We start from the raw sequence: 15225 nt of genomic DNA on the forward strand, positions 1-15225 counted from the left end.
CATATACTTTTTAAAGAATATTTACTGCCAAAGGGACAGCATGTGCCAGATACTTCTTTCTGTTTATAGCATCAATTTAGAAAGTAGTGTTCAATATTTGCACAAATGTCAGATCTTCAATTCGTATCAAATGGTAACAGTATCACGACACTGATTTTTATTAATTGAGGACCTTGGACAAATATTTGCAAAGGTAGCAAGTAATCCGTAAGATTCAGAAGAAAGAATCAAAGATATAAACAAGATGAAAGACACGCATATCTAACTACATTTATAGGTTCAGTGTTTCAGAAAAAATATAGAACTCTTGAAATGAATGATTATGTAAACACACTATTAGCTAAAAGCTATTAGTCTAGGTATGGACTAATTTGTTGATAGAAGCACACATAATGATTGACTACCAGAGAAACTCATTCTTAAAAGGTAGTCAAACAATTTTATTTTTGGTTTATAGTAATCTTGTTGTTGTTTTTTAAAGGACACTACAGGGCCAGTAGGAGACTACATATCGTAGTTTCAATGCCAAAATGCCACAGAATTTCCTAAAAACTATCACCGTGGTGAAGAAGTACCAGTAATAAAAATTCAGGAAGAAAATGAAGTTTACAAAAAATACAACGGACACATGCTTAATATGAAGGTCCCACACCTAACAAAGCACCAGTATTAGTAATATTAAGATTTCTTCTCCCTTTGCTGATAAAAGAAGATGTGGAAATAAGAGAAAGTCCAAGACCAAACAAGGTCTGATGTAATAGATTTATATCAGAAAAAATAACCATCCTTCCATATTCTGGCATCCCCCATCTTCCTAAAAACTATCCCCTCTCCCTATTTAAGTTAAAGTCTAGGGAAACAGAGATTTAAGGATTGAAGGGTGGGAATAGTTTAAGAATAGCTGATATTCTCAAGAGCAAGTTGTTTCTAATGAAAAAGATGGAGAAAAGGAAAAGGTAAATTTATTATACTACACTTAATTTCTGGCAGTCTTGTCCTCTACCTAAGAGACATCTAGAGATGCTAAAAGCTTCCTTAAGAATTCCCATAGCAACATTAGGTGATTAGGGTGGCTCATGTCACCATCAAATGATGTTGCTAATTGCAGCCAAATGGGAGTTAAATTTGAGATATGAACAAGTATATATTAGTCGACCGATAGTCAATTCCAAAAATGAAGAATTAACAATTTCTATTACAAAGGATTTAAAGGCAATTACGAGAAACAAAGATTCTGAACAATATCATAAGTTATATTTTTAAAAACATCCATCGGTGTTCTGCATGTTTCTCAGCCAAGTTTAGGCTGTCTTAACTTCAGGTAAATTGAATTAGTCTGCATACTCAAAGAAGTTCATATTGTGAAATGTTTTTAAATAAAACAAAATTTCAAGAAGTTTTGAAACAGATGTCAAATTCTAGAATACCAGAAGTATTCCACTAAAGCTACTTCTGGATGGTCAATATTTGTGTGCAATTTACCGATAGCAAAACTAGCTCACATTGGAAATGATTATCCTTTGTGGTTCAAAATGACCAATGAGGACTTTCTCTTATTTCAATGATTTTTTTAAAAAAAAAAACCTTTCCCATATTAGCCATGCAAGGCTGAACAAGACACCTGTGTGCAAACAGTATCTTAAGTTGTAATCAATTATATTTAATGGAAGCAAAAATATGTTTAGAATATGTATACTCTGTAATACAAAATGAGAAATGTAACACACTCCTTCCTGCCGTCAAATGTATTAAAGGTAAAAAAATATTTTGTTTTTATTTTATTTTGTTGCTCAGCCAAGTTACTGTTTGTACAACTATTATAGCTACAAAGTAGACATATTTTCTCACTAAGGCACTTAGATGTCCCAAGTTCTATGGTTCTAATTATTTGGTTTTCTCTAGGTGCTTATTCAACTCTACTGGCTTCATTTTTTTAAAAAAAATAGTAAAGTCATCAGTAAAGACATATTGCCATACATCCTAAGATAGGTGACTAATGTGAAAATGTACAGTAGCGTATACTTATACAAAATCCAAATAAAGAAGAGTTTTATTGTAATTATGAACAGTCTGTGTATTTATGACCACAAGAGGACCAATAATTGCAGCTGGAGAAAAGCCTCCCATTTCAGTCACAAAGGGAAGCCAATATGACTGCTGAGCAGTAGCAAAAATGGCAGAGAAGACACATTTCCTGCACGGGATGAGCAAAGGGACTGCATGTTCTTGATTTGGAGAGGGGGGGGGGGAAGATGGCTTCAATGGGGGTGGGGTTTCCTTATTGCTTATCAACAGCCCCTTGTTCAGCAGAACTTTCCTTGTTGGTGGTCTGTGCATGCCAAGGGGTTTCTTTAAAAACAAACCAGCAATTTCCAGCCCAGAGTATAAAGTTGAAAAAACCAAACAGCTGAGGAAGAAAAGGGAGAAGTGCCATAGTTAATACAAAGCAGTTGCTGAGCACTTATGTAAAGTCAGTTCAGTCCTTTTTAACGCCCTCTTCTTCAGATTTTCACAATGATTAAAGAACAGACTTCCGCTGATTTACACATGTTCATGTGTAAATTGTGTACTGCAGTAGCAATACTTTCTCATATTATATTGGTGAGATCCAAAGTCATATAGGAACATAATTTTGAAATCTATTACAAAATTATTCTGCCTTGACTGGATATTCTGTCTATTTGTCTGCTCTTTATCCACTGAACAATCAAACCAGTAGTACTGTAACCTAAGTAGAAAATGGTAATGAGAGGAAATGTTAATACTTATATGTGAATTTCAATAATAATGATTGTATTCAGTAGCACATAAAACCCTACCCAGTTTGGGGTCAGGGTATGCTGCTATACAATAAGCAGAGAAAGTCCTTTCTTTTTCTTCTGCCTTGGAGGGTAGTAGTGTATTTTAAATTCTCCCAAGGAATATATGTATTCAAGTTCCAAAGGTTTTATTTCTTTTAAAAAACTGTATTCAGAAGGGTATTAAAAATGTACCTCTTCCAAGTAACTTTTTTTACTGCTGTTTTTATTAGGCATGTTTGTATTGATGGCTAAGATTCTACAATTTTTATTGCCTGACTTTTATTTTAAACACACTGCTGTTTTTCAATATTACCTTTTAAATGTTAAAATACCATGTTTTAAACTGTAATCTTTTAGATATACGTTCTTATGTTTGCATACTTATGCTGTTCTTTATTCTTCTTTAATCATTATGATTTGCCTTTCTCTTGATTAACAGCTGCTAGTTGAGCAAACTTAAACAAAAGTTTCTGTTCATAAAAACGATGGCGTTTGCTCACCCTCTTTCAATGCATAATTTCAGAGTTACTGCAGAATAAGACTTAACAGACTACCCATTAGTTGTCGGAATGACTTTGATTTAGTAAAAGAAATGGAATGGTACTATATTGACCATGGTGCAGCTAAAGTCCCCATCCTCTCCCTCCCAATCATTACATTACTTCCAGGCAACTCTTACCACAGAGATGTTGGCCAAACCCATAGAAGGAGTGGCTCCAGCATTGCACAATGCATTTTTGAATTGACATACTGACATGGCTGCAATAAGGCTGGAAGGCCGTGTAGCTCCTTTCACGTCTGACAGGCCTTTGCCCCAAGCTGAAAATGCCACTAGCCAAAAGAAGGTAAATGAGACAGACACACAGAAGTCCTGAATGAAGGGGAAAAAGAGAGAGAGAAAGAGAGCGGGAGCCATGTTTAGTATACTCCATGACGGTACCTCCCTTCTGCTATATCCCTTCATCCAAAATACTTATGCCATTTATTTTAATCAGACATGTTTGTTATTTCACACTATTTGTAAGCTAACGATAATCACTCCACCCCATAGCTGCACCTAGTCATAGTATACTTTGCTTGCTGCTGCCTCAGCTATTATTGGTTTATGAATCAATGTGGCTTATTCAACAAATCATGGATAAGCAAATCCAGGCTAAGTACATCACATGAATCAGGTGATAATACTGTTGCATAGGTTGGGTTTTTTTGTGCTAGTACTCCAAGGTCAAGAAAAATACAAAACAAAGAGGGCAGGACTTCCAAACTGGATGCAAGTAGTCCTCACTTGACAACCACAATTGGGACTGAAATCTCAGACATTGAGTTAAGCAGTTGTTAAGCAAATCATCACATGACATAAAGGCCTGGTTTTGTCTGGGGACCAAATCAGGGAGTTCCACACTGGAAGGGATTGATGGCAGACTCTACATCTTCCCTCCCCCTTGTTCTCTGTTTTCCACTCCTCCACCTTTTTGGTTATCATATTAATGTTTTATTCTTGTTGTGTTCCTTTGCCATTGTTTATTTCATAGTTCTATTATTTTACTTGCATTCTGTTTGAACTCCTTTCCTTTTTATTATTGTACACTGCCTCGAGTAACCCCATAGTGAGATAAGCAGCAAATAATAAACAAATAAATAAAATGACTGCTTCATTCAACAATTTTGGCACTCCCAGTTGCAGTAATTAAGCAATCTTATGGTTGTTCAGTGGTCAACGTCCTAGTTAAGGAGCATGGGGTACCTTGGGGCCGGGGGAGACCCTGGGAGATCCATTGTAGGTTCTGCACAAGACAAGTGTCTCTCCACTCAGGAGCTGAAGATCCTCCCTATTGAAATCTAAGCAGGATTTTCAGCCTCTGAGCAGAGAGATATTCATATGCGACCTGCACCAAGCCTCCTGGGCCCTTTCCCCTGCCTTCCTGAGGCACTCACCCCTTGCCTTACCGTGCTTCCTCTCCAATCAGCACTTGAAAATCCTGCCTGGATTTTGGCTCTTCTCTTGTCTTTGGGGGCTGGACGAAAGAGCTCCTTGCTAAAGGATTTCAGCTCCATGCAAGCAGGCATGAAAGATTTCAACTCCGTGCAAACAGGCAGGCAGGATTTCAACTCTATGCAAGCAGATATGAAGGATTTCAGCTCTGTGCATGCAGGCTCTTTCAGCTAGTCCCCAGAGGGGAGAGGGTGTTTTGGCAGGCGGCAGTAGCTTGAAACCTTTCCTGCTGTCTTCCCCATTGAAGATGGCAAATGGTGAACACATTATTGCATAGCACTTGGCAACTGTGAACATAAATGTGAATAGGTTGCCAAACAACCAGACTGCAATTATGTGACTGTTACTGTCTATGCATATGTGTGTGTGTGTGTGTGTGTGTGTGTGTGTTGATGATTTGCAATGAGGCCAATGTTAATTTCATCCCTGGTTAAACAAGGACTACCTGTAAACATATATAGAGCCAAGGTGGCGCAGTGGTTAAATGCAGCACTGCAGGCTACTGCTAGATCAGCAGGTCAGCGGTTCAAATCTCACCGGCTCAGGGTTGACTCAGCCTTCCATCCTTCCGAGGTGGGTAAAATGAGGACCCAGATTGTTGGGGGCAATATGCTGACTCTCTGTAAACCGCTTAGAGAGGCCTGAAAGGCCTATGAAGCGGTATATAAGTCTACTGCTATTGCTATTGCTATATATAGTGGAGTTTTCTACCCTTTTTTTTCAGATTTCATATTCAGAAAAAATCATGTTTTTAATGGCGTTTGCTTTAAATTAATTGCGTTTGTATAGAACTGGTTCTGTGATGCAGGATGTGAAATCTAAATAGCTTGAAAACCAAACTTGAGTTCTTACCGCAAAAGGTAGCTTCTTATTCTCCTTATAGAGGGAGTGAAATCGTAAATATACTGCAAGAGCTACCATACTATATAGAAAAGCAAAAACTCCCAAGGTCACGAAGAATTCAGCTGGTGCAGAAAAGTCTCCCATGAGATGCAGCACTCTTTTAGCAGTTGATCCTTCGATACAATCTGGCATGTCAAATGGGATTTTATACAACCTGGTCAAATTGAAAATGAAAGCAAGAGAAACAGCTTAAATGTAATTTGAGTACTTAGTACAGAAGAATTAGGCTACAGGATATCTCTAGATCTCTAACATCTAGAGATCTGCATGGGGGAAATATATATATTTGCCTCGTTTCCACCTTTGTTAAAATATATTTTTCAGCTTTTAAACATTTTTCTTAGAGAAAAAAATGAAAAGTCCAGAGCAGCATTTTTTTTTTGTAAAAAAACCCAGCTGAACAAGAGAGTTTGGCTCCAGATTTTATGAGACAGCCTCATGTTCTATCCAGTCCTGTTTAGTGTATGTCCATCTAAGACTTTATGGTAAATCAAGTTTTCTTGCCAATAACAACACTAATAAAATCCTTTGAAAAATTCTCTCAAACCCTATCACCAATTTTAATGTGAATTAAAAAGTAGCTAAACCTTCTTTGAAATTATCAGAATTAATGAGTTAAAGAGATGATACTTTAAATTTTTCAATTTATATATGGAGAAACCCTTTTGGAGTAAGTAAAGTTATGTAAACATATGTTTAAAAATATTTTTAAAAAGTCAAAAAAATAAAGGTATAAGTTAAGAAAAAATACAGCTAAATCTAGTTTCCCGGTGCATCTTTATAACTTTCTGTATTTGCAAGCTCTCCTTGCTTCCAACACATCCCTGTATCAAATCACGGATTGCCTTATTCTATTTCTGTATTATTTTTAGCATGACTCATATTGAACACACATCTTGGAAAAAATATAAAGGAGAATAATTTATTTGAGATTTACCTGTTACAAACCATAATTTATGGGTTTATTGTAATGATAGTTTAACAACCGACAGTGCATATACAGAATTTCTTATAATGAAGATACATCTATGAGAAAAGAGGTTTATATCCTTGGCAACCGTGGCTAACATAATTCTGAATTCAAGAGACAAAGGGTCTCAAAGGATGGGGACCGAGGAATCTATCCATCTAAAATGTTTTTCAACCCATTGAGATACTGTATTTTGTTTTGAACTGTCACTGCAAGTATCACAACAACCCTTCCAATGTGTTCCCCTTCTTGTCAAAGGCATTTTAAAATACTTCACAGACATGCCTCTATTTATAGCTATCAGATGTTGGCAGAGAGAGAAAGATGCACACGGATATAACCATGTTAGATCTTTTATGCACTGATTTAATTCCAACTTAGTTCTTGTTTCTGTTCATCCAAAAGCCTTATGGTAGCATCTACATGTAATGTAGAACGTTTTCGTAGTGCTGATTTGTGCTCCAGAAAAATATAACCTTTTATCTGATCTTACATACCAAAAAGAAGTTAAGAATATTATGCATACTCCAATGCTGCCTCTTGTTTTTGGCAGTGGCACTGATCATCAAGGCCACCAAATCTTAGATCACTAAGATTTAAATAAAGAACTTTGTTATTGTTAGTTGTGAAGTCCAACCCATCGCGACCCCATGGACAACGTTCCTCCAGGTCTTCCTGTCCTCTACCATCATCTGGAGTCAGTTTAAGCTCATGCCTACTGCTTCAGTGACTCCAATCAGCCACTTCATTCTCTGTTGTCTCCTCCTTTTTTTGCCCTCAATCTTTCCCAGTATTAGGCTCTTCTCCAGTGAGTCCTTCCTTCTCATTAGATGGCCAAAGTATTTGAGTTTCATCTTCAGGATCTGGCCTTCTAAAGAGCAGTCAGGGTTGATCTGGTTTATATGACCCTCAATAAATGACAGCTGTATCAGGTCAGCTGCTGCTTTTAAATTTGTAACAAAAAAAAAAATTCCTTTTCCTCTCAAAGCAAATCAGTTTTCAAAATGCTTTATTCTGGCTACACTGCAGTTTCCTACACAACTAGTAACATGCTATAGCAATGCTCATCTGGAAGTGAGGGGAAAGGAGAAAGGGAAACAGGAATTCCGGACTGCTGTACCATAATCATTATTTTAATTTAATTCAGGTGATACAACTTTGTTACACTCTGATTTGCCGGTATTAATCCACAGTTGCATGTGCATAAAGTGCATACATTCAGTTGACATCTGCTTAAACTCCTCAATGAAAATTGCTCTCGGGAAGTGGTGCTCTTAAAGTTTTAGATGATATTATTTTTATCCAGCTCTCCACCCTCATATCATTTGAAATACAATTTAATATATTTGAAACCACAGTGGGGGTGTGGTGGAAAGGCATGAAACTACTCCTAAACAACATGCTGAAATACAAGTGCAAGGCAGCTGGGCTCTCCACCAGGCAGGGAGTTAACCATTTGAGCTACAGAGAACGACTCCTTTATCAGCCAGCCAGGGTGGGAGGTATATACTTAAAGTCACAACCCCTGGTATGCCCAAGTATGGGAGGAAGGTCACACTTCCACTCTCTGTCATTAGGCTCGTCACAAGAGACCATCCAGACAGAAACCCAATATTTTTTACTGTTGCCTTTTTTGTTATAAATGTATAATAATAATATAAAATATATTATATATTTTATAGTATATAAAAATATAATAAATGTAACAATGTATAAAAATGTATATATATATAAAGACTTATATATACCGCTTCATTGGGCTTTCAGCCCTCTCTAAGCGGTTTACAGAGTCAGCATATTGCCCCCAACAACAATCAGGGTCCTCATTTTACCCACCTTGGAAGGATGGAAGGCTGAGTCAACCCTGAGCTGGTGAGATTTGAACAGCCAAACTGCAGAACTGCAGTCAGCTGAAGTAGCCTGCAGTACTGCATTTAACCACTGCTCCACCTCGGCTCTATATCTCCAAACAAAATAATAAATGGCACACTTCTAGATATTATGGCCCAGAAAATAATACATTTGGGTTAACTTCTTCACCTACAAAGTTTTATGGAAATCACAGTGTCTCCTCTTCCTGCAGGTCAATGCATTTTCTAATTCACTGTTAGTGTTAATGTAACAAGAATTTTCTCGTGGAATAATCCAATATATGGTATGTAGGTTATTTATACTATGTAAGTCATTGAATCTTTTTTCAACCATCAATGATCCAATAGCCGGTGTGTCTGAACAGTGGATCAGAAGTGGTTTCTATTGTGCCATGCATGCACTAGTTTCTCGAATGAATTATATTCTCCTTCACAAACAGTCTCCAAATCTCTGAACAACTGGAAAAAAAGAAAAGGGATTCAGAGCTCTATAAAATTTGCCCTGTGCAAACAAGGCATAGTGGGCCTTGGTTCCCGAGTAGTAATACTCTATGTTGCATGACAAATCACTTTGAAAACTAAAAGAATTCTCAAAAGTGATCTTAGAAATTGAGGCATTTAAAAAAACAAATCCAAAAGGAATTTTCTTTTAGCATATCCAAGCTAACATGCTTACGTGAGATTTCTGAATGTAACATCATGCAGAGCAATGTCCAGCCATTGTTGTAATAATGATACAATTCATTCACTGCTTAATTCAATTTATTTTGAATCAGTAGTTAAGAGATTTAAGGCAATTCCAGAGGAATGGTTTAAAAAATAGCCTGCAATATTGAGCAATTCTACTTAAAGAATTACTTGTCACTGAAAAAGGTTTAAGGATATCTTCATAAAAAGAACTCTAAGAAATATAAATTAACCATTTCCCCTTTATCAGAGGCTATTACCAACAGTGTTTAGTTTCACATTATATCTTCTATATCTGTCTCAGCTTTTCATTTACCTGAAAGGATAGCCAAACTGCACAGTAATAGCAGTTGTCTCCTTGGGAAGCTTGGTGCATTTCACAGTAGCTCCTGTTTCTGCACTAAAAGAACCACAGGTTCCAAAGGCAAAAATGGCAAAGAGCTGAAGAAAAAAGGGGAGAAGAGTTTAGGATTAAATATGTTAACAATCAAGAGGGGAAAAAAACTTATCTAAACAAGACAACATATTTACGAACTCCTGTGAACAATCCCAAGACCATAGAAATTGCATACAATTACCAAGGTTTATAAAAAGTGTTTTAATAAAACCACTTCAATCATCAATGCACATCAACCATTGAAGAAACAATTTGCAAGCAATATACACATTTGATCTTTTTTTTTAAGCTGCATGTTTTCTTGGATAGATTTTAAAAAATCTTGAAAGAAAGAAAAGAAATAGCTTTTGGGAAGCCAATATTACAGAAAAAATATCCTGGTTTATACTCAACTTTTATAAGAGAAGAAACATTAAATTATATTTTTTTAAAAGCAAGATGTCTTGCTTTTTTGCAGGATAGTAAGCAGTATTAGAATTCTTAGTTGTAACTAATAGCTTTAAAAAAAAGCATCTTTCAGAAAAGTAACTGAAATAATTCCATCAGCTTCAATAGAAAACTAAATGGTTTAACTAAAGTCTGCCCCTAAATATGGGACAAACAACAATTATGCCACATATATCAAAAATATTTTGTTTCAATATAAACAAAACATTTAGCCCGGAGCTACATAAAATCAATCCCCACCCAAAAAGTGAAATCCACAGTATAAAAATGTGCTTGAAGCTGATAGACTTACAGATGACTTTTGTAATAGGCAAAGCTCCGCAGGAGTGTCAAACTAGTGTCGTCATATTGTGACTTTTTTCTCCTTCACTAAACTGGGCATGGGCGTGGCCAGTGTGTGACGCATCTGGCTGGTGGACCACGAGTTTGACATCCCTGCTGTAGGAAATCAAGACTAATAAGTATATAAAAGCGGATGCTAGTGTTGGAAGAGACCAAAATCAAATTTCAGTCTGCTCTTGCTACATATAGTCTTCACTTATGACCATATAAGCATTGCCTAGCTTATCTCCCTTTGCATAGATTAGAGAATACAAAAAGTTTCAGGTAATGAAAATTGTCGGTTTTGATTTGGACCATATATAACGACCCACTGGATATCAAGAAAAACTAAATCTAGAGGATTTTTCAAGCACTGTGGTAGATCAGATAAAAGTGAATGGGGGGGGGAGGATTTGGCAGTTGAACAAAAAACTGTTTCATTTACCCATTAGGCTCAACTCTCTCACACATATGCACATATACCAATATGGATCATGCAAGACTTGGTAAGACATCCTTGGTGGGTTCAACTTTGTAACAAAGCAACAACAAAAGAGTCTAAATCAGATACTGGTCCCTGGTTTGGAAGACCCCTTGGCTGAGACTAACAACCAGCCAAAACAGGACTAAACAAAATCCAACTATTCAGCTATGATAATGTATGGCTGCACTGTACTCCTTATGGGTTTCCATCAGCTCAGCTAGGAAAACCGATGAAAGCTAGCAGATGTGTTGCTTAAATACCATTATGATAGAGAACTTCAGAATTAGTTGTGCCTATATAAGTGCAAGGAAATGCGAGTGAAGATGATAAAAGAAAGGAGTAAAAGAAAGGCTTTGTCATGATGTTTAGCATCAACTAAAGGTAACAGTTGCAACAATAATATAATTAATAATAATATAATATAATATAATATAATATAATATAATATAATATAATATAATATAATATAATATAATATAATATAATATAATATAATATAATATAATATAATATAATATAATATAATATAATATAATATAATATAATATAATATAATAATATAATGTAATATAATATAATATGCTCATAAAAAGCTACTGTATCTGCCAGGCTCTCATTTTTTTCCTATCCTAATAAACGAGGTAGAGATAATCCTTGACTTACAACCACAATTGAGCTCAAAATCTATGTGGCTAAGTGAGGCAGTTATGAAGTGAGTGCTGGGTCATTTTACAATCTTTCTTGCCACAGTTGTAAAGTGATTCACTGCAGTTGTTAAGCTAGTAACCCAGTTAGTAAGTGAATCTGGCTTCCCCATTGATTTTGCTTGGCAGGAGGTTGAAAAAGGTGACCACATAACCCCCAGGACACTGCAAACGTCATAAATATGAATCAATTGCCAAGCATCTGAATGTTAACCACATGGGAAGGCTGCAATGGTCGTGAGTTGTAACTTCCAACGGCCGCTAACTGTTGGAAGGACTACCTGTATCTTGATTTAATAAAGCTTATCCAGAAATGTTTACTGGCAGCCAATACTGACTTTGCTTTCATGAGCTCCAGTACTCCATGAAATCTGTAATTACTATCTGCAATTCCAGATTTCAGATAACAGCTAATGACAGCACTCAACACTACTTCTGCACCAAGGGAAAAATCAGGCTCAAACTCTCAGCAGAACTGACTTATCCCAAAGCAACTGTTTAAGTGCTGACTTCTAAGAATTTAGAGCCAACTCTATGTTTTCTATCTACAGTATATAGAAAAAAAGAGAACTAGCATGGTTCTCAAATATTTTGCTAGATGTGAAACATATAATTGAGAAAAAGCTTCTATATGCTGTAGAAAAAAATGCTGTATTCAGAAAATATTATCCATACCCCTGCAAGCAATGTGTGCAGCCACATGTTATGAAAAATACCTCTGTGCACTCAAGAAAACATGAAAAATCTGGTCTTGGCTCTTCAGTAGTTAACGCTTCCCAAGCTAAGACATTATCATTGAATACAATGAACAGATCTGGTAGGACAAAGGAATCTTTTCAAGATACAGTCACTATGACTTTTATGACAAAGGAGGTTTGTCATTAGAACTTTCTTGCTTTTTTAAACATATGCTAATTTTAGCCTATGTTCTAAAATGGAAGCTTCTTGAGAAGATTGATATAATGTCTTATCACAATGCAAAAAAGTGTAAAGAGATCTGAAAATGCTAAGTGAATCTGAAGACCTTGTCAGGCAGAAACACAGCATAATAAAAAAATATGAAGTGTCAATTGCAGACTATGAAAGAACCCTATACACACATTTGAAACAATGAAAGAAGACACAAACAGCTTACTTATATTGCATATCTAAGAAGAAGAATGTCTTGATGTATTATGGAAGGCCACTTGTGCCATTCGTCATTAGACTTTAGAGCTACAGTATTTTCATGATCCAGTGCTTTAACCAATCATTCAATGCACAAAATTGCCATGACCAGAATCTTCATATAGCAATGCAAATATCGCTGTCCTCAAGCCATGCATCACACAAAGAAAAGTCCTTGCCATTTACCAGGGGACCCACTTGCATTATCTTTAAAGTACTTGAGATGTGTTTTCACAGAAGTTTAAACTCATCCATATCTGCTGCGTACTTAGATAGAAGGCTGTTAGCTCAGGTTTTTTCTTTCTTACCACTCAGTTCCTCCCTGATTCTTTTCAGATTCCTGAACGTGTATTGAACACACTTTGTGCAATTACACAAATTGGAATCATTAACTATATGGTTTTGACAAAATGTATTCTTTACGTTTAAGTAATACCACCATTGTCTAAAGATAGAACAAATGGTGGTACAGGACATTACTCAATAACAGTGCTATATTTGGATGTTTATAATATAAATCAGGATTTTGAAAAAAAAAAAGGAAGTGGTTTTCTCTTTTTTTTTAAGAAATAGAAAGTCGATTTGGGTCCTTTAATGCTCATTCAGTCCCCCCCCCCCTTAAGTTTTGCATTAAAATGGGAAGAAATCTGAAAATGTTCCTAGCGATTGAATTGAAATTGAAATGCTCCTCTCCTGTGAAAAGACACAGAAATACTGCTTTGGAGTGGAGTCTCCTGGCTCTGGGTCTGTGCTGTGGACTAAATAAATCCAGAGTTTATAATCTCCTCTTGGGAAGGCTGAGAAGAGAGGGAATTTGTGAGCTCAGGGACAAGTTAAGGCGTGGTATGTGCAGAATCAGAGCTCCAAAAAGGTTAAACCCGCCTGAGTGAAATGTGAGCACAGCTCGCCACTGTTCCCAATACATACCCCAAGTCCATAAGACTCCTTTGCACATAGAAGGACTGCCCGAGAAGGCACTCCCCTTCAGCTCAAGCGGCTCCTGCACACAACCCAGGTCCAATTTCTCTCCCTTGTGTGGCCCCTTCCCTTGATGAAACTTCACCAAGGCAACAGTTTTAGCACATTGTCATCCTTCCCTTCCAGGTTGGGGACCAGGTTGAGGGTGGGGGGGGTGAGAGGAGAAGGCAAAAGCGGAAAAGTTGCACACCGAAAGAGCAAACTTACCCACTCCAGCACCTTAATGAATCCCAGGGGCTCCTCCAGGAGGCCCCAACGCAGCCCCCCAAACAGCTGGGCCTGGCAAGGAAAGCAAAAAAGAGGAGGGGGGAGAAACAAGGGCAGGGATTTCAGGTCAGCCAGGAGGGAAAGGGGAGGGAGGAAGAGGGAGAATTAGGAAAGGGAGTCAGAAAATGAGGGGCAGTCAGAGACAGAAAGAAAGAAAGATCAAGAGGCGAGAGGAAACCGTCAGCAAACGGAGCCCTACCACCAAGTTAGAAGACTCCTTGTCCGCCGCCGTGCTTTGGGATCTGGATTCCGACATACTCCGAGGAGAGCTGGTCAAAGGGTCAAGATCGGCTTCCTTGCCTCTCTGGCGAGTGGGCGGGGGAGTGATCCAGGCGAGGAGAGCCCCGGGTGGAGTTGGCGGCGTGAACGGTTGCTCCCTCCTCCACGGACCTGCGGCGAAAAAAGCCCCGTCGGAACTCCTGTCAAACTCGGCAAAAGGAGAAGGAGGCGCGGCAACGCGACGGCCGGCGGGCGGGCTCCTAGGCGGTGCGCTCCTGCCGCCGGCTCCGCCTTCCTTCGAAGGGGTGGACGGCACAGGAGTCCGGTGTCTTTTCGCTCTCTGGGGGAAGGCAGGACGCGCCTCGCTCGTTGGGCTGTGGCGGCTAAGGATGTAAGTACGGGGGACTGCGAAGGGAACGTCGGGCTCAAGCATTTTAGTGCGGCGGGGGCGCGCAGAGCTTGGCCAATGCAGTAAGGGGGTGTGGGCAAAGGGCGTTGTTTTCTTTCTTTTCATTCAACTAAATGCATCTTAAGTTCGAAGGGATGCGGACTTCTAAGCGAGTATTTGGCACATTTCGACGCTGCTTGAAAAAAAATAAAGTACAATCCTTGCAAACACAGATTGGTTGATGGGAAGATGCCTTTCTTCCATTGAATATAAAATAGGAATGCTATTCCCTGCCAGGGGTGGAGGAACGCGTATTTAATTTTATTATATTCTTGTGTCCCACCCCAGAAACGGGGAGATCGGATTGTAAACGATTGAGCTTGGATGAATTGGATGAATATTTTACATTGGATTGCAGAGAGTTTCTATTGTAGAAAGGTCCTAATTTAACGGCTGCCTTGTTTAGTGACTGTTCACAGTTATGGTGGTAATGAAAAAGTAGCTTTATGACCAATCCTTGCATTTACAACTTTTGCAATTCTGTAAAGCAAAGGAAAGGGCTAGGGTTAGGTTAGGTAAGATCATAAGAACATTTTTATTTTCATTGTGATTGCTTTGCTTAAGGACC

At 37.9% G+C, this 15225-nt stretch overlaps 1 protein-coding gene across 2 annotated transcripts; it reads right to left on the reverse strand.

Annotated features, from left to right (window-relative positions):
• Positions 1-2273: 2273 nt before the first annotated feature.
• On the reverse strand, positions 2274-14505 carry SYPL2 (synaptophysin like 2). 2 transcript variants are annotated; one of them, XM_014072930.2, is made up of 6 exons: positions 14190-14505; positions 13931-14002; positions 9542-9666; positions 5647-5851; positions 3481-3672; positions 2274-2407 (listed from the first exon to the last, which is right to left on the reverse strand). In XM_014072930.2, the coding sequence occupies exons 1-6, from the start codon at positions 14244-14246 to the stop codon at positions 2279-2281; spliced, it is 780 nt and encodes a 259-aa protein (XP_013928405.2). In that variant the 5' UTR covers positions 14247-14505; the 3' UTR covers positions 2274-2278. The 2 variants fall into 2 exon arrangements, with proteins under 2 accessions (XP_013928405.2, XP_013928406.2); XM_014072931.2 differs by lacking the exon at positions 13931-14002 and having other exon boundaries at positions 14190-14484.
• Positions 14506-15225: the final 720 nt, after the last annotated feature.

This window comes from Thamnophis sirtalis, unplaced genomic scaffold (genome assembly GCF_051295495.1).
Source record: "Thamnophis sirtalis isolate CommonGarterSnake01/CBP01778 unplaced genomic scaffold, rThaSir2_p1.2 scaffold_7, whole genome shotgun sequence".
NCBI classification, from domain to species: domain Eukaryota; kingdom Metazoa; phylum Chordata; class Lepidosauria; order Squamata; family Natricidae; genus Thamnophis; species Thamnophis sirtalis.